We start from the raw sequence: 19,161 nt of genomic DNA on the forward strand, positions 1-19,161 counted from the left end.
TGTGGGTTTAATAAGACGTCGACAGTTACAACCGTTCACACCGGTGGAAGAATGATTCCAGGAAGGAGCTGTGTTATTCATCAAAGAGAGAAACAGCTCAAACCGTAAATTGAGATCAGAGAAATGAACTTTGACAGAGTAAAAGCAGAGACCATAAACTTCCTGCTCTCTTTTTATGACCCGATATTTACAGTGTTTTTAGTCTGATAGAAATGACAAGAAAAAGTCTAAAAATGAATCTTGGAGAATAATAGTGACGGATCTTGGAGTGAGGTATTGGTGACATGGCATTTTTGCTCATGTCAAACCTGTTAACAAGGTTATGCTATTAATACAAAGAGCAACAGCGCACAAACCACACAGAGACAGAAACACAAACCACAGAGACAAACAAGTCATGACGTTTCACACGTTAACAAAACCTGGAACTTGTTCGGTGTTGGTTCACTTCAGGTCTCATTATTTTAGGTGCTATAAAAACAAAGAAATGTACCCGTCAGAAGAGTTTGTACATGTTAATGAGTTTAATCCAATAAAATGTAATTAATTCACCTCACTACACACATTGACCCACTTCTCTCCGGGAGATTCATGTTAAATTTTACCATTGTAGCCGTCTGTGTTTCACTCATGACGTGTCACATGATTCTTGCATTATAACATATCTTTAAGCTTATTAAGTCATTTTCGCTTCATTTGGGATCAATGCTACACTGATGTGATTTTATATCTGATCTGTATTCACTGAAACGAAGAGATTGGCTGACTGTGGCCTCGATAATAAACTGGGGTTCCAGAAATCACAGCCCACCACTGAAGTGACTGGTCAAATCACTACTGAGTCCAGAGGTTCCAGTGAAAGAACTTTTATTCAACTTAGTTAGTCACCCAGAACGGAGGGGGTTTGCTCACATTCGTGGGTTAGTGTGTTTGTGTGGTTCTGAAACAGAAGAAGAACACACAACGTAAGAATAATGTAACTTAATAAACAATAAGTTAATGGCAACTCGACGCCGTGTGGCATAACTAACACAAAGTGTTGACATCGATTCAAGGAACAAAAACACAGTCAGAATACTTGAAACAATGAGACTCAGGAACACATATCATACGTCAGTGATGAACTAAACAAGATCTCAACAGAGCGCTGAAGAAAGCATGCAGTGTTAATTAAGCCACGTGTGCAGAATGAATGGATGCTGCATTGCGCTAGCACTCGGCATTACAGGCTACAACAAACAACATGATGAAGGACGACTACTAGTGATGTTACGAGATGTGCCGACGCTTCGAAGCGTGTCGAGTAACGGAGGGGGCGTTTCCTCGAAGCGCGTGTCGAGGGTTGCTTCATTTAGGGGAGGAGCCAAAAATGATGACGTCCGAAGCCTCGCTGCCCGGCTGTACCACGTGACTGCTTCGGGAAGTGGTTCAGATTTTGCCGGGAGGTTTGACGTCAAACGCGTCACAAAGCGAGCAGCGAGCGCTGCTTCCTGTGGCACCGAGCGCTTCTTCCTCCGGAGCAGACGTCGCATTTACGCTGTTTTTGAAGCAATTACTGGATCGATTAAAACAAAAATAACACAACGTTTGTACTCATAAACCTCCATATTCTCATAGAAATGCAATTTATGTCTTTCTGTAATTTTCACACTTAGCAAAGTCATCCGGCGGGCCGAGCTGGACCCCCCGGCGGGCCGTATGTTTGACACCACTGGCGTAGAGGTTTACTTTGACACTGACACAAGTTAAAACAAAATGATTCATACACAAAATAAATGATCAGGAGATGCAGACCTGAACCAGCTGGATCTCACACACCTGCTTGTTTAGATAAAAAACTGCACGTTCATGTTTATCTAAAGTAGTACAGGAATGGTTTGTGTTTGTTTGTACAATGATATTCGTATCAGCCTGAACGTTTCTCTTTTTTTTACTTCAGTTTTGGATGGGAGAGAATTTATGTACAATCACGGTAAATTACTGTAAGCAGAGACCTGAAACAATAATGTTTTTTTGTTAGTTTATTGAGAATATTGTACTGAATAAATGAGAGGAACCTACAACCTACAATATTTAAAAATAAGAACAAGATGAAAGAAATGTTAACTGTTAAAATACCAACAAGGCAGCTAAAAATTCAGCTTAATTTCACGTTTTGTTTGTCACACTTTAAGTTTTTAAAAACATTTCGACAACTCTATCCAAGTCCACATTTAAACCAACCACACGTCAAAAATAAAATTTCTGAAAACTGATTAAAGTTATATTTAAGATGACCAGTCAGCGAGCATGTGTTCAGTTGGTGGACGGTCTCTTGTTTCTCAGGCTCGTCATCAGAGAAAGTCCACAGCAGTACACCAGACTCTTCACTATCAGCACTGTGTACAACACGCAGAGCAGCTTCACCCTGTACAGAGACTGGAAGGACACTGACAGACAGACAGAAAGACAGACAGACAGGTCATTCATCTCTCCACAGTCTGTTCAAATATATACATTTCTTGTGAATATCATTAATTTTTTTTATCGCTTTAACATTTCCTGGCGGGAGGACCAGTTTTGCAAGAAGACACGTGTCCACTACAGTTTGACTGAAAGCTCAAAGACCCTTCAGGACCTGACCAAGCTTTAATATGACCCCTACACCGACAGCAGGTGATCTTACAGTCAGCTGTTGGTTCTGTCTGTGGAGGATCGGTGGTTGCTGGAGCTGGAACCTCTGAAATAAAATGGAGACAGATGTTTGGAGCTGCAGTGAGACATGTCCGTCCTCTTTGACAGAGTCTCCACGTGAAGCTGAATCCCTGCTGAACACAGTCACTAAGCCTTCATTACCTTCTTCTGTCTGGTTCTTCACTGTGTCCCACTCATGCTTGACGTAACAGTGGTATTTAAAGGTGTGGAGATCATCCTGATCAACCACCCTGATGGAGGCGGTGCGTCCCGGCTCTCTGAGCTCCAGCTGTTCTCCCTCAGAAGAGAGAAGCTCCTCCAGCAAGTAGTTCTTCTTCTGTCTTTTCCAGGAGAACTGGACCTCAGGAGGAAACATGGCTGAGGCCAGACACAGCAGGAAGGTCCTCCCCTCCAGGTGGGCTCTGCATGCTGCTGGGTACATGATTACCTCCGGCTTCACCACCGGCTTATCTGAAGTTTGACAGCAGCAACAAGCAGCACAGACACACAGTGACACAGTCAACAGCAGCTTCCAGCACTGCATTCAGTCTGATCCTGGAAACTACATGGACTCTGATCAAGAAACTACTCATCAATACAGCACAAAGTTCACTACATACTGTGTTCACCTTCATATCAGACACAATCATCACTTCATGTATTCAAGTGTCACATGTAGAAGACTGAAAATGTTTGAAACATTAAATCATATTACAGCTTTATTGGCACGGTTATTATTTTACCAAATACTTTAATGTAACTTAATAAAATTTACATGAAATCAATGGAAACTATTTCTTCAATATAAAAGTAAATATAAAAGTTTCTGTAGTTGCCTCTGAAGAAAGAAACATTGTTATTTGATTTAAAACATTGTTTTGCACGTTAAATATTTACCACCATTAACTTGAACTGTTAAACACATCAAAACACCAATACAGTTTAGATAATTATATTTCATAACAATTTTAAGTGGTGTTATGTAAGACATTATTCTGAAATTGAAAATTCAAGTAATAAAATGTGTTCATTTAAATACCACCTTTTACATTTGCAAATATATATATATTTAAAATGCATATATATTCATTACATTTTTATGTTAATGTATTTTCATGTTTAAGTTGTACCTTCATGTAACAAATAGTTATCCAGAATTTAATGTAAACAATTAAGCTATTTATTGACTATCTGATAAAATTAACATATATCTATACTTTTCTTAAAAATACTTTTAAAAAATATGAACTTTAACTGAGACTTAAAATAAAGTTTAATTTTGTTTTTCCAAAACTTCAAGAGATGACTCAAAACTACTGAGATGATCAAACAGTTAATATTCATTAAGATATTAATTATCTGTCCAAAACAATTAACAGAAATGTTTACTTTATTATTAACAACAGGATTTCATGTGAACAATTAAGCTACTAATTGACAATTGATTACAATTCTTACTTTTCATAGTTCTGTTTCTTAATTGTTTTTACGAAAATACTATATTTATATAATAAATAAAATATATCTTGTTTTTCCAAAACATCAAGAGATGACACAAAACTACTGAGATAATTAAACAGTTAATATTCATTAAGATATTCATTAACTATCCGACACCATGATTTAAAATGTGTACTTTTGTATAAATTTAGAAGAAAAATACAATATTAAATTAAATTTACCATAAATCTCATCTTGTTTTCAAAAGTCAAGTGATGATTTAGAACTACGCAGATAATCAAACACTAAATATTCCTAACAAAACTAAAACGTCACTTTTTGTGGATAATTTCATTCTCACGCAGAGAAAAATAAAAAGATTTAGTTGTTATGGGAGATTCAAACATATTTTCAGAGATTATAGATTTTTTCTTATGTAACAATGTCTGCAAGATGAATTCTCTGCTATCTGTTAAAAAAATAACCTGTGAAGCCCGAAGCAGCAGAAACTGACTTTAAACACATTTTCAGTTTCTACAATAAAATAGCTGAAGCAAAATAAATGTTTGTTCTTACCTGTTACATACAGTTTAGTTCCAGAGCCAAAGATCCCCCCACAGTGAAACAGACTGATACAAAAACCTGTCTTCTGCTGAACGTGTCAGATGAAGTGAACGAGTCCAAAGTGTCATATTTCAGCTCCATGATGTGTTTCTTTCAGGTTCATATCAACATGACTGTCTCTTCTTCTGATGGATAAGATGGACGTGAGGTCACAGTGACCTTGACCTTTGACCTCAACCTTTGACCTTCCAGTCAGTTTATCGTTGATGTAGAGAACCTTTGTGCAACATGTGAAGAAACTACCTCCAGGCATTCATGACATATTATATTCATGAGGATGAGTCAAACTGAGCTGACAGTGACCTTGACCTTTGACCTGTGACCCCAAAATCCTTGAGTACAGGTGCTGATTTTATCCAAATTTGAAGAAATTCCTTCAAAGCGTTCTGAAATTCAAAGTGACAAGAATGGGATGACGGGATAGGAAAGACATGAGGTCACATTAACTTTGACCTTTGACCCTTGACCACCAAAATCAAGTTGTAATTCATCCTTTAGCCCGGTAAACGTTTGTACCAAGTTTGAAGAAGTTCTCTGGAGGCATTCTTGAGATATCGCGTTCACGTGTCGGTGAAGGAACCTGAAAACATAAAGACTCCCGTTATGGTTGTCGCTAAAAAATAAGATTTAAAGTACTTATATTTACAGAAGATGCAGCCTGTGTGTTCAATAATATAGTCACAGACTCTGATGTAAAACTACGTCACTTTTCTGACTCAGCACTTTTTATTTGACATTTTAACCCAACTAATGGTTCTTTAACTTCAGAAAATAAAAATGAGAACAAAAATATTGATCTTGAAAGCTGCTGAAAACAAAATGAAATAAATGTAAAATAAGTTCTGACAGCAGTAAAGAAAAACTTCCCTCAGCTCAGTCTGTTTGTGAGATGGAGGTGAAATGTGAACCTGAGCTGTGGTTTACTGCTCTCTTCCTGTCACAAACACTGTTTGACATCTGCTGGTTTTTGTTCAGGCTGCAGGGATCATTTCTCACTGTGGGTAACAGACTTATAACAGGAGCAGTAGTAGGTGGCTGAATGATTGAGTTTAACGTTCTGGATCTGCAGCTCCCAGCCGTTCTCTTTATTCACTGAAGAGAAATCATCTTGCTGAGGATGATTGTAGTTGTAATATATTTCTCCATTGCTCCAATTAAGGTCAAGAATTGCTCTGAATGTTTCTGTTTCTTTCTTCTGGTACCAGAACAGATCACTAACACACTGGTCAGTTTGTTTACAGCTGAATGAGACTTTGTCTCCAACTTTCCTGGTCAGAGTTAAATCATCCTGAATGAGCTCTGCTGCCATGGCAACCAGCGCTGTGGAGACACGGACGGACAGATGAAGGTCAGCGTGACGGCGTTAGTTAAAGGTGAAGTTTGCCGGCTCCCGATTGGCTGGAAAACACTCACCTGAACACAGACAGCACAGAGCAGCAGCCGGGAGGAAAAACATTTCGTTTCTTCGGTGCGGCGGCGTTTCCTTCTGGTGAACCTGGAGAGAAGTGACGCTCCGACGCAGCCGAGGACGAACGAGGACGAGCCGTGAGAGACCAGACGAGGGACACGTGGTTTCTAACAGGTCCTCAAAACCCTCCCATCAGCCCCTGCAGCACAAAGATAAGACTGCTGCTGCTGATTGACAGCTCGGCTGAAGCTGCTCGTGAGGTTTCATCGTCTGGATTTGAAAAAAAAAAAAGAAAAAAAAATCTGGGTCACATGATGCAGAAACACTGAAAAACATTCAGGTTGGTGGTGAGTTTATAACACGGACTGTTATCTGATGTTTAAAATACAAAACTACAAATCCTCACAGCTCCTCAGAAACTGATTGAACTGAAAGATTTAAATGAATTTAATGAAGTAAAAAAAAATTATATTATTTATTTTGATTCTTTTAATTGTTTGTCATATATCATATTATAAATATTTCCCATCGGATTCAGTCCATGTTTCAAACTTTATAATCTGCTCTCACATTTTAAATAAAGTTCTGTTTTGATTTATGAGTTCGTGGAAACGAAGCCGTCAGAGATTCTGCTGGAAACAGAGTCGACTGCAGCTTCTTCTTTTTTTGTCTCCTCCACCTTCCAGCTGATGTGAAATTCATCTCCAACGAGTCGTCTGGATCTCGTTGTACTTGCGGTGACTCGCCTCAAGATGGCTCCGCCTCTCTTTGCTTCTTTATTGAAGACACAGACGGCAACAAAAATCCTCCTGATGATAAAATATCAGTGTCGCTGCTCATTCTGTCAAATCCATCACATAAACCCAGCGGAAGTTTCAGCTGGAAGTTGTGAGGTTTCACATTTAAAGGGATAGTTTCCTCACAAATGTTCCAGTTTTGAATGAAAGCAGTTAAAATCCGAAACAAATATTTTCCCCCAGATTCAGTCTGACCAATAGAAACTCCCGTCTCCAGCGTTGGCCCCGCCCACTACATCCAACTTAACCTTCAACAATGCTTTTGACTTGAGAGTGAAGGTTTTAAATTTGCAGCCAAAAGAATTCTAGTTTCACGAGCAAAATTCTTCATCTGTGACCAAAACTAACAAAACTTTAAGAGCAAATTTGTTGGCAATGCAATAATTTTATTCTCAGTTTATATATGTTTTCCTTACAAACTTGATTTGTGACTACAGTGCCAGAAATTTGCTTTTAAAACTATTATTTGATTTGCTTGCATTATAAAGACACAAAAATACCCTTCATAGATGTTAATGTTCGCCAGCAGATGGCAGTAGCGTCAACAAGATCTCAATGAAGGCCGCTGTGCTCCTTTACAACAGTTCGGTCGACCCAGTCGACCCAGCGAGACCGTTGGGACGGACGTTAGAAACGCAGATACTCAATCGATGCTACTTTTATTTGTATTTTCAGGTAAGAAAATGACTAAACACTCGTATTAAGTTTGTTCTTCTTCGATATGCCGTCTGGTACGTTTGGTTGTACAAGACGGGACTCGTGAATGTCCGTAAGTCAAGGAGATAACCGGTGAAACTAGATGATCCTTTCATGTTGAAAACAAGACCGACTAGATTTAAAATGTAAATCTAAGATTATTTTACCCGGTTACACCGTTTTCTAGTCTAAGACTAGAAGTAAAAATCATTTGATGTCAAAAAGGCCTCTGGCCAGCTGGAAGGTGGAAGAGGTGAGAAAAACAAACTGACATCAACATGCACTACAGAACAACAACAACAACTGTGTGTTTTTCTGTCTTTACGTTAATAATCTTTTTCTCGCGTCTTTTCGTCCCTCCAGACGTCCCACAGCAACATGTCTGTCAGGAGGAGGAGGAGTTTCTCTCAGACCTTCAGCTCTGGAACGAGGAGAGGAACTCCGGTTTGGACCAGGAGGAACCAGAACCTCCGCAGATCAAAGAGGAAGAGGAGGAACTCGGTCGGGACGGAGAGCAGCTCGTTCTGAAGCTGGAGACGGAAACCTTCACGGGGACTCCAACTTTTGAGGAAAGCGACCGCAGCGACCCGGAACCGGACAGCGATCGCAGCTTTCTAGTCGCCGAGAGCCGAGATCAAAAAGGAGGCCGGCGCGCAAAGGCCGAGATGAAGCCGAAGAAGAGACGCCTCAGGAGCAACGCAGACGAGTCGGTCGCGTCCCAAACGGGTAAAAAGCGTCTAAAATGTGACGTTTGCGGAAAGCGCTTCGACTACAAGTCCCACACGGACAAACATCGGAGGATCCACGCGGGCGAGAAGCCGTACTCGTGCCAAACGTGCGGGAAGCGCTTCACGCAGACGGCGCACGTGAAACGGCACATGACGATCCACACGGGCGACAAGCGCTACGCCTGCGACACCTGCGGCAAACGCTTCACCCAGACGTCGCACCTGAAAAAGCACACGAGGACTCACGCGGGGGAGAAGTCGTAGCGACCCCGGGGAACTTTTTCTCTACCGGAAGCGCTTATGAATCATAATGTTATTTATTTTATTTTTTATTGTTAAATCAGGTTTCAATCTGTATCAGACTGCACAACCCGTGTAAGGTTGTCTTGATTGTGGAGGAATCTTTAGCAGAAAGCTCATTGCATTTTTACTTTTAACAGTCCTGCATCTTTTTTTTTTTTTCTTCTTTTTTTTTTCCACTAATAGTGTTTTTGGAAAACGTCACGTTAAAAGTCTTCACTGATGCGAACGCGTGGAAAAACGTTTACAAAGAAAAGGGGAAGTGTAACGTTGCCATGGTTGCAGCGAGTTACACTTTGGGATTTTATGGTGCGTTCATAATAAAAAGTAAAAAGACACATTTTGTTGTATTTATTTTTTAATGTTATATCTATTTCTAAATCGCTGTATTCCTCAGACAAATAATAAACTTTGTAGTTGGACTACTTTTAGTCATTTTATTTAAGAAATATTAAGATAAAAAAAATTAGTCTTAGTTCATATATTTTTTACTTAAAAACTTGATTTGTGTTTGTAGTGCCAGAAATTTGCTTTTAAATCTGTTTTTTTTTTGTTGTTGTTTGCATAGTGAAGACACAAAAATAACCTTTATGTATGTTAATTTTCGCCAGCAGATGGCAGTAGCGTCAACAAGCGTTAATGGAACATTTGTAAGGAAACTATCCCTTTAAATGTAAAACCTCACAACTTCCAGCTGAAACTTCCGCTGGGTTTATGTGATGGATTTGACAGAATGAGCAGCGACACTGATATTTTATCATCAGGAGGATTTTTGTTGCCGTCTGTGTCTTCAATAAAGAAGTAAAGAGAGGCGGCGCCATCTTGAGGCGAGTCACCGCAAGTACAACGAGATCCAGACGACTCGTTGGAGATGAATTTCACATCAGCTGGAAGGTGGAGGAGACAAAAAAAAAAAAAGAAGCTGCAGTCGACTCTGTTTCCAGCAGAATCTCTGACGGCTTCGTTTCCACGAACTCATAAATCAAAACAGAACTTTATTTAAAATGTGAGAGCAGATTATAAAGTTTGAAACATGTCGGACTGAATCTGAGGGAAAATATTTGTTTCGTGGAAACAACGTGAACAACATGACGATCAAAATCTGTGATGTTAGAAGAGAGAAAAGAATTCAAATCAATAGAATTTAATTTACTTTATTAAATGAATTTAAATCCATCAGTTCAATCAGTTTCTGAGGAGCTGTGAGGATTTGTAGTTTTGTATTTTAAACATCAGATAACAGTCCGTGTTATAAACTCACCACCAACCTGAATGTTTTTCAGTGTTTCTGCATCATGTGACCCAGATTTTTTTTTCTTTTTTTTTCAAATCCAGACGATGAAACCGCACGAGCAGCTTCAGCCGAGCTGTCAATCAGCAGCAGCAGTCTTATCTTTGTGCTGCAGGGGCTGATGGGAGGGTTTTGAGGACCTGTTAGAAACCACGTGTCCCTCGTCTGGTCTCTCACGGCTCGTCCTCGTTCGTCCTCGGCTGCGTCGGAGCGTCACTTCTCTCCAGGTTCACCAGAAGGAAACGCCGCCGCACCGAAGAAACGAAATGTTTTTCCTCCCGGCTGCTGCTCTGTGCTGTCTGTGTTCAGGTGAGTGTTTTCCAGCCAATCGGGAGCCGGCAAACTTCACCTTTAACTAACGCCGTCACGCTGACCTTCATCTGTCCGTCCGTGTCTCCACAGCGCTGGTTGCCATGGCAGCAGAGCTCATTCAGGATGATTTAACTCTGACCAGGAAAGTTGGAGACAAAGTCTCATTCAGCTGTAAACAAACTGACCAGTGTGATGATGTTTATGTGTTCTGGTACCAGAAGAAAGAAACAGAAACATTCAGACTGATTCTTCGTATTGATAGGAGCTATGGAAAAATATATTCAGGGTACAATCATCCTCAGAAAGATGATTTCTCTGCAGTGAATAAAGGGAACGGCTGGGAGCTGCAGATCCAGAACGTCACACTCCATCATTCAGCCACCTACTACTGCTACTGTTATAAGGATGTTACCCACAGTGAGAAATGATCCCTGCAGCCTGAACAAAAACCAGCAGATGTCAAACAGTGTTTGTGACAGGAAGAGAGCAGTAAACCACAGCTCAGGTTCACATTTCAGCTCCATCTCACAAACAGACTGAGCTGAGGGAAGTTTTTCTTTACTGCTGTCAGATCTTATTTTAGATTTATTTCATTTTGTTTTCAGCAGCTTTCAAGATAAAAACAAGAGAAAGTTGATGGTAAAGTTGCATGAATTTGAATTATTGTTTTTAACTGGGACCTTTTTTTGAAGTACGACCATCACTTCCTTTATAATCAGCAAACTGCACATCACAGAAATATTTTTGTTCTCATTTTTATTTTCTGAAGTTAAAGAACCATTAGTTGGGTTAAAATGTCAAATAAAAAGTGCTGAGTCAGAAAAGTGACGTAGTTTTACATCAGAGTCTGTGACTATATTATTGAACACACAGGCTGCATCTTCTGTAAATATAAGTACTTTAAATCTTATTTTTTAGCGACAACCATAACGGGAGTCTTTATGTTTTCAGGTTCCTTCACCGACACGTGAACGCGATATCTCAAGAATGCCTCCAGAGAACTTCTTCAAACTTGGTACAAACGTTTACCGGGCTAAAGGATGAATTACAACTTGATTTTGGTGGTCAAGGGTCAAAGGTCAAAGTTAATGTGACCTCATGTCTTTCCTATCCCGTCATCCCATTCTTGTCACTTTGAATTTCAGAACGCTTTGAAGGAATTTCTTCAAATTTGGATAAAATCAGCACCTGTACTCAAGGACTTTGGGGGTCACAGGTCAAAGGTCAAGGTCACTGTCAGCTCACTTTGATCCATCCTCATGAATATAATATGTCATGAATGCCTGGAGGTAGTTTCTTCACATGTTACACAAAGGTTCACTACATCAACGATAAACTGACTGGAAGGTCAAAGGTCGAGGTCAAAGGTCAAGGTCACTGTGACCTCACGTCCATCTTATCCATCAGAAGAAGAGACAGTCATGTTGATATGAACCTGAAAGAAACACATCATGGAGCTGAAATATGACACTTTGGACTCGTTCACTTCATCTGACACGTTCAGCAGAAGACAGGTTTTTGTATCAGTCTGTTTCACTGTGGGGAGATCCGACTACTACTACATCTTTGGCTCTGGAACTAAACTGTATGTAACAGGTAAGAACAAACATTTATTTTGCTTCAGCTATTTTATTGTAGAAACTGAAAATGTGTTTAAAGTCAGTTTCTGCTGCTTCGGGCTTCACAGGTTATTTTTTTAACAGATAGCAGAGAATTCATCTTGCAGACATTGTTACATCAGAAAAAATCTATAATTTCTGAAAATATGTTTGAATCTCCCATAACAACTAAATCTTTTTCTTTTTCTCTGCGTGAGAATGAAATTATCCACAAAAAGTGACGTTTTAGTTTTGTTAGGAATATTTAGTGTTTGATTATCTGTGTAGTTCTAAATCATCACTTGACTTTTGAAAACAAGATGAGATTTATGGTAAATTTAATTTAATATTGTATTTTTCTTCTAAATTTATACAAAAGTACACATTTTAAATCATCGTGTCGGATAGTTAATGAACATCTTAATGAATATTAACTGTTTAATCATCTCAGTAGATTTGTATCATCATTTGATGTTTTGGAAAAACGAAATAATTGTGTTTATTATAAATGCAAGTAGTATTTTGTGTTAAGTTAAAATTTTGTGAAAAAAAAATATGAAACAAAACTATGAAAAGTAAAATTTTTAATCAATCATCAATTAGTAGCTTAATTGTTCACATGAAATCCTGTTGTTAATAATAAAGTAAACATTTCTGTTAATTGTTTTGGACAGATAATTAATATCTTAATGAATATTAACTGTTTGATCATCTCAGTACATTTGAGTCATTTCTTGAAGTTTTGGAAAACCAATATTACACTTTATTTTAAGTCTCAGTTAAAATTTCATGTTTTTAAAAGTACGGATATATGTTAATTTTATCGCACAGTCACTAAATAGCTAAATTGTTAACATTAAATTCTTGTTAACTATTTGTTATATGAAGGTACAACTTTAACGTGAAAATACATTACTATAAAAATGTAATAAATATATATGCATTTTAAAAATATATATATTTGCAAATGTAAAAGGTGGTATTTAAATGAACACATTTTATTACTTGAATTTTCAATTTCAGAATAATGTCTTACATAACAGAATACTTAAAATTGTTATGAAATATAATTATCTAAACTGTATTGGTGTTTTGATGTGTTTAAAACAATGTTTTAAATCAAATAACAATGTTTCTCTCTTTAGAGGCAACTACAGAAATTTTTATATTTACCTTTATATTGAAGAAATATTTTCCATTGATTTCATGTAAATTTCATTGTATTTCATTAAGATACATTAATGTATTTGGTAAAATAATAACCGTGCAAATAAGCTGTAATATGATTTAATTATTCAAACATTTTCAGTCTTCTACATGTGACACTTGAATACATGAAGTGATGATTGTGTCTGATATGAAGGTGAACACAGTATGTAGTGAACTTTGTGCTGTATTGATGAGTAGTTTCTTGATCAGAGTCCATGTAGTTTCCAGGATCAGACTGAATGCAGTGCTGGAAGCTGCTGTTGACTGTGTCACTGTGTGTCTGTGCTGCTTGTTGCTGCTGTCAAACTTCAGATAAGCCGGTGGTGAAGCCGGAGGTAATCATGTACCCAGCAGCATGCAGAGCCCACCTGGAGGGGAGGACCTTCCTGCTGTGTCTGGCCTCAGCCATGTTTCCTCCTGAGGTCCAGTTCTCCTGGAAAAGACAGAAGAAGAACTACTTGCTGGAGGAGCTTCTCTCTTCTGAGGGAGAACAGCTGGAGCTCAGAGAGCCGGGACGCACCGCCTCCATCAGGGTGGTTGATCAGGATGATCTCCACACCTTTAAATACCACTGTTACGTCAAGCATGAGTGGGACACAGTGAAGAACCAGACAGAAGAAGGTAATGAAGTCTTGGTGACTGTGTTCAGCAGGGATTCAGCTTCACGTGGAGACTCTGTCAAAGAGGACGGACATGTCTCACTGCAGCTCCAAACATCTGTCTCCATTTTATTTCAGAGGTTCCAGCTCCAGCAACCACCGATCCTCCAGAGACAGAACCAACAGACCCTCCATCTCTGCAGCAAGCTGACTGTAAGATCACCTGCTGTCGGTGTAGGGGTCATATTAAAGCTTGGTCAGGTCCTGAAGGGTCTTTGAGCTTTCAGTCAAACTGTAGTGGACACGTGTCTTCTTGTAAAACTGGTTGTCCCGCCAGGAAAAGTTAAAGCGACATAAAAATGAATGATATCCCAAAGAAATGTATATATTTGAGCAGACTGTGGAGAGATGAATGACCTGTCTGTCTGTCTTTCTGTCTGTCTGTCAGTGTCCTTCCAGTCTCTGCGCAGGGTGAAGCTGCTCTGCGTGTTGTACACAGTGCTGATAGTGAAGAGTCTGGTGTACTGCTGTGGACTTTCTCTGATGACGAGCCTGAGAAACAAGAGCCCGTCCACCAACTGAACACATGCTCACTGGCTGTTTTCTGCTCGTCTTTTACCACCAACAAATATCATCAACTCATCTAAATTTGTAACTTTGATCAGTGTTCAGAAATCTTAAAATGGGACTAGTGTGGTTGGTTGAAATGTGGAGTTAGATACAGTTGGAGAAGTTTGACTTCAATTTAATTCCAAGTTTAGACGCTTTATTTGCTGCCTTGTTGATGTTTTAGCACTTAATATTCTTTCGTCTCGATCTTACTTTTAATTATTCTCAGCGTTGTAGGTTCCTCTCATTTCTGCAGTACAATATTCTCTATAAACTGAAAAATATCATTGTTGTTGTTTTTTAACTATGCTTGTAGTAGTTTACTGTGATTGTACGAAAATGATCTCACATCCAAAACTTAAGTAAAAAAAAAAAAAAAGGCTGATACGGATCTCGCTCTTTCTTTTGTCTTTACAAACAGTTATTCTAAACATACAAAAACATAAATACACATACATCTTTAAAATTATTGTCCCTCTGCTCTGAGTGTTATTTTCTAATTTAATAACAAAGAAAATTCAACTATTATCTGTCAGGTATTTTTAACAGTATATCTCTTTTATAACTGTATTACAGTGCGGATGTAAACCTCTACGCTGATGACACTGTTGTTTACACGAGTGAACAAACAGCAGGGGGATGAAAACATGATGGGTGGTTTTAATCTTTTCATGAATTAGTTTCATTTAATATATTCATGCAACACATTTCAAAAAAGGGAAACACAAACTGGCAATAATGTTTTATAGGAAACTACTGACAACACTATTTCCAATAAATTTCTTAATTTGAAATATACTAAAAATTACAATCTAAAACATTAATTAAATGTGATCTTTACATAAATGTTTTAAAATATGTTTGTATGTTATGCTCTTTTCTCAAAATGTCTTGATAAACTGTGATTTTGACTCAGATCAGAAAAACTCTATGACATAAAATAAACACCGACCTCATGAACTCTACTTTAATTGAGATTTACTGCAGCTTTGTAACTTCCATTTACACTGTGAATACAGATCAGATACAAAATCACATCAGTGTAGCATTGATCTCAAATGAAGCGAAAATGACTTAATAAGCTTAAAGATATATTATAATGCCAGAATCATGTGACACGTCATGAGTGAAACACAGACGGCTACAGCGGTAAAAAATAAACATAAATTTCCTGGAGAGAAGTGGGTTAATGTGTGTAATGAGGTGAATTAATTAAAAAAAATTTGATTAAACTCACTAACATGTACAAACTCTTTTGACGGGTAAATTTCGATGTTTTTATAGCACCTAAAATAATGAGACCTGAAGTGAACCAACACCGAACAAGTTCCAGGTTTTGTTAACGTGTGAAACGTCATGACTTGTTTGTCTCAGTGGTTTGTGTTTCTGGTGAAAAGGCCGGGTTCACTTGGACTATTCCGCCACACCCCCTCGGAGTGGTACGTTCCACCGCTCATGTGTGAACCAGCTCACCTGTGCAGGGCAGCTCTCCCCTGCTACAATATGCTGGAGGTGGTAGTCGTGAATGTGTGTTACAGCGTTTGAAGACTTCATGTGTGCGTCCTTTGACATGTAAGTAGTGATGGTGAGATGAAGCCTCATGAGGCATCGAACCACTTCAGCCAGTTGGTTCGAGAAAGGGTTCATTTCTCGAAGCTTCATGTGAACACGAAACCACCTACTGGCCAAGTGTATAATCACAGGCAGCTGTATCTGAACCACATGTGATGCATTGAATTTTTGTGTCTGTTATGGCTGTTGGGAATGACTATGAATTACAAAAATGTATGACCAAATAATTTCTGTACATAAATTATCACATATGTGCAAAATAAAATATTTTTTGAATATATTCTGTGTGTGTAAATTTTCCCAAAATGGTAGTATCTGATGATATGGCAGGTTGTGTAATAATGTTTTTCTGTCACTTTAGGAAAATGGCATGGGCTTAAGCAGGCAGAGGACAGTGAAAGTGCTTGTGGAACAAGGAAGAGGGGACTGAATATGCTTGTGTAACTTGGACAATGATGTACAGGACAGGGGACATTTTATTCATTTTTATTCAGAAATAACAGTTTCTCAACAGTTTTTGGTTTTAAACGATTCCTTTTTTTTGACACAACCTCTCCGGCCTTTGAAAACACCCTTTCACAGGGTACAGAAGATGCTGGCGTGCACAAAAACGCAAGAGCAAGTCTGTATAAATTTGGATACAGTAATTTTTGCCTCTCCCAGTACTCCAGAGGGTTTTCCAGCCTGTTTATATTTGGCTCTGAAAGGTAGTGCTGGACCTCCACAGTGGCATCTGCTGTCACATTTTGAGTCTTCCGTGCCTCCATGACGCTGGTGTCTAAAGGATGCCACAGTTTGCTACCTAAGAGGAAACCACAGATCATGTTACTAAGTGTTCTCATAGGAATAATTGATCTCAAAATGTAAAATAATAGATTACCTCCTGTGACATCATGAGAGGTGGAAGCCTGGGGGATTTCCTCTCTGCTTTGTGTTGACCGTATAATGGTGGCACACTCGGAGGTCAGTCGTTTTATTGCTTCGGTGGCTTTTGTTTGGCTGAAAAATCCTATTGCTTTAAATCGGGGGTCCAGGAGGGTAGCAAGAGACACGATGCTCGTCGACTGCAAAGTGTACAGCTTCTCCCGGAGTTGCCTGATGAGCTGGTCTCCCATTTCCAACGCTGCTGCAGGTGCCGGCTTTGTTATTTCCTCCTGAAGGGTGTGCTCCAGCATCTTCACGAGGGGGACAACTTTGGAGACAGACACATTTTCCTCTGCCGACAGCTCTACGGTGGCATCGTAGAAGGGAGACAGCAAAGAAAGGCACCCTCCAACAATGTTGAACTCTTCTGATGTTAGGAAGGGGATGTCATGTTGTAACCCAGCTAACGCTGCTCCTACTGGCTCCCTTTGCTCCACCAAACGTTGCAGCATCAAATATGTGCTGCTCCATCTGGTCTCCACTTCTTGCATTGGCTTCATGTTTGCCATCCCCAGATGAAGTTGCACTTGTGTAAGCTTCTCCTTTAAAGATGCAGATGAGTAGGCCATTAAATCACTGCAGTAGGAACACAGACAAACTATTAGCGTTATTAGAAATTGAAATAAAGGGAAAGAGCATACCTTAGCAGTGGTGCTGCTTCTAAAGAAGCCAACCAGCTTCCGTGCTTTGGCCCGGATGCCAGAGAGCACAGGCTGCTGGTCAAGTGCCTTCTTCACTATCAGATTCAGTGTGTGTGCAATGCAAATATGGTGCCGAAGCTTCAGCTCTCTCACACAGGCAACCATATTGGGAGCACCATCAGTGACCATACATGTCACCTTATTAGCGATTCCCCATTCCTCCATCAGGGAGGCTTTCACACGAGCTATATTTTCAGCAGTGTGTGATTGGGGGAATGCCTGCACTCCTAACAGCACTGAACTGAGTGTGGTTTTCTCACCCACAAAATGGCATGTTACAGCCAGGTAGGCATCCATATTGATGGATGTCCACATGTCCGAAGTAAGGCTAACAGCAGCCACCTTTTCCACTTTAGCCTTCTCCTTAGCTGACTCATACTTGGCCTCCACCGTGGCCTTCAGAGCCTAAAGGAAAAAATATATAGTGCTGAACTGTGAGACACAATAAAGTACTCATTTGTTTCATGCATGCACCCATACATACCTGCCTTGTAGGGAGAACATAATTAGGATCCAGTTTGGACACAAATGCCCTGAATCCAACATCATCCACAATACTGAAGGACTGTGTGTCCTTCACTATCATGGAGACGAGGGCTTCATCCAGCTCTTGTTTTCTGGTGGCTGGTTAAAAGAGAATAAATACAGTGTCTGTTACCTGTCTTTATTTGCACAATAAACAAAGGTGAACAGGGAAAAATTGTGATGGTGCATTTGTAATATTGTAATGACTTACCTTGGCTGGGTGAAGCTCCAGTTTCCTCCTTATTCTCATGCAAGGCACGGTAACGCCTCAGCATGGATGAGGTGTTGTTATTGTACCCCAACTCCTTGGAGCACAATAAACACCTCACCTTTGAATAAAATAAGAAACTGTGAAAAATACAGTTCTTGATAAGCAAACCTAATGTGTCTGAAATAGAGTTAGATTTAGCTTATTAGGAGTTATTAAATCAAAGTGTTCCCACACAGGGGAAATCCTCCTCTTCCTAGCTGGCTCCATCTTATCACCTCCTTCTCTCCTCACTCTCCTAAATCTCCAAACTATCTCTCTCTCTAAACTCTCCAAACTATCCAAACTCTCAACTGACCTCAACTCTCCACCAACAACCCACATTTTGAATGGAGCCTGAGGGGTTTATATTGCTGTCAAACCTCCCGGCAAAATCTGAACCACTTCCCGAAGCAGTCACGTGGTACAGCCGGGCAGCGAGGCTTCGGACGTCATCATTTTTGGCTCCTCCCCTAAATGAAGCAAGCCTCGACACGCGCTTCGAGGAAACGCCCCCTCCATTACTCGACACGCTTCGAAGTGTCGGCACATCTCGTAACATCACTAGTAGTCGTCCTTAATCATGTTGTTTGTTGTAGCCTGTAATGCCGAGTGCTAGCGCAATGCAGCATCCATTCATTCTGCACACGTGGCTTAATTAACACTGCATGCTTTCTTCAGCGCTCTGTTGAGATCTTGTTTAGTTCATCACTGACGTATGATATGTGTTCCTGAGTCTCATTGTTTCAAGTATTCTGACTGTGTTTTTGTTCCTTGAATCGATGTCAACACTTTGTGTTAGTTATGCCACACGGCGTCGAGTTGCCATTAACTTATTCTTTATTAAGTTACATTATTCTTACGTTGTGTGTTCTTCTTCTGTTTCAGAACCACACAAACACACTAAC

General features: G+C 39.5%; 2 protein-coding genes across 6 annotated transcripts in view; both read left to right on the forward strand.

Moving 5' to 3' along the window:
• LOC138210754 (immunoglobulin lambda-1 light chain-like) overlaps positions 1-14,663 on the forward strand; it is a 91,397-nt gene extending 76,734 nt beyond the window's left edge. For 4 of the 5 annotated variants that reach the window (XM_069170056.1, XM_069170055.1, XM_069170053.1 and 1 more), the window contains 2 exons: positions 13,814-13,888; positions 14,124-14,663. In XM_069170056.1, the coding sequence (XP_069026157.1) occupies positions 13,814-13,888; positions 14,124-14,257 (209 nt within the window). In that variant the 3' untranslated portion in view covers positions 14,258-14,663. Of the gene's footprint in view, positions 1-10,847; positions 11,866-13,388; positions 13,698-13,813; positions 13,889-14,123 lie in introns of those variants that run through there. The other variant, XM_069170058.1, reaches the window with a different exon arrangement.
• LOC138210757 (zinc finger protein 22-like) lies at positions 7,486-9,004 on the forward strand. The gene is made up of 2 exons (XM_069170062.1): positions 7,486-7,617; positions 8,002-9,004. The coding sequence occupies exons 1-2, from the start codon at positions 7,593-7,595 to the stop codon at positions 8,628-8,630; spliced, it is 654 nt and encodes a 217-aa protein (XP_069026163.1). The 5' UTR covers positions 7,486-7,592; the 3' UTR covers positions 8,631-9,004.
• Positions 14,664-19,161: the final 4,498 nt, after the last annotated feature.

This window comes from Embiotoca jacksoni, unplaced genomic scaffold (genome assembly GCF_022577435.1).
Source record: "Embiotoca jacksoni isolate LCO1_2020_lvr unplaced genomic scaffold, fEmbJac1.0.p SCAF_48, whole genome shotgun sequence".
NCBI classification, from domain to species: Eukaryota; Metazoa; Chordata; class Actinopteri; family Embiotocidae; genus Embiotoca; species Embiotoca jacksoni.

Coding starts and splice junctions, on each gene's coding strand:
- LOC138210757 (XM_069170062.1), top strand. CDS start 7,593: ATGCTACTTTTATTTGTATTTTCAG. Junction 7,618..8,001: donor ACTTTTATTTGTATTTTCAG/GTAAGAAAATGA, acceptor TCGTCCCTCCAG/ACGTCCCACAGCAACATGTC.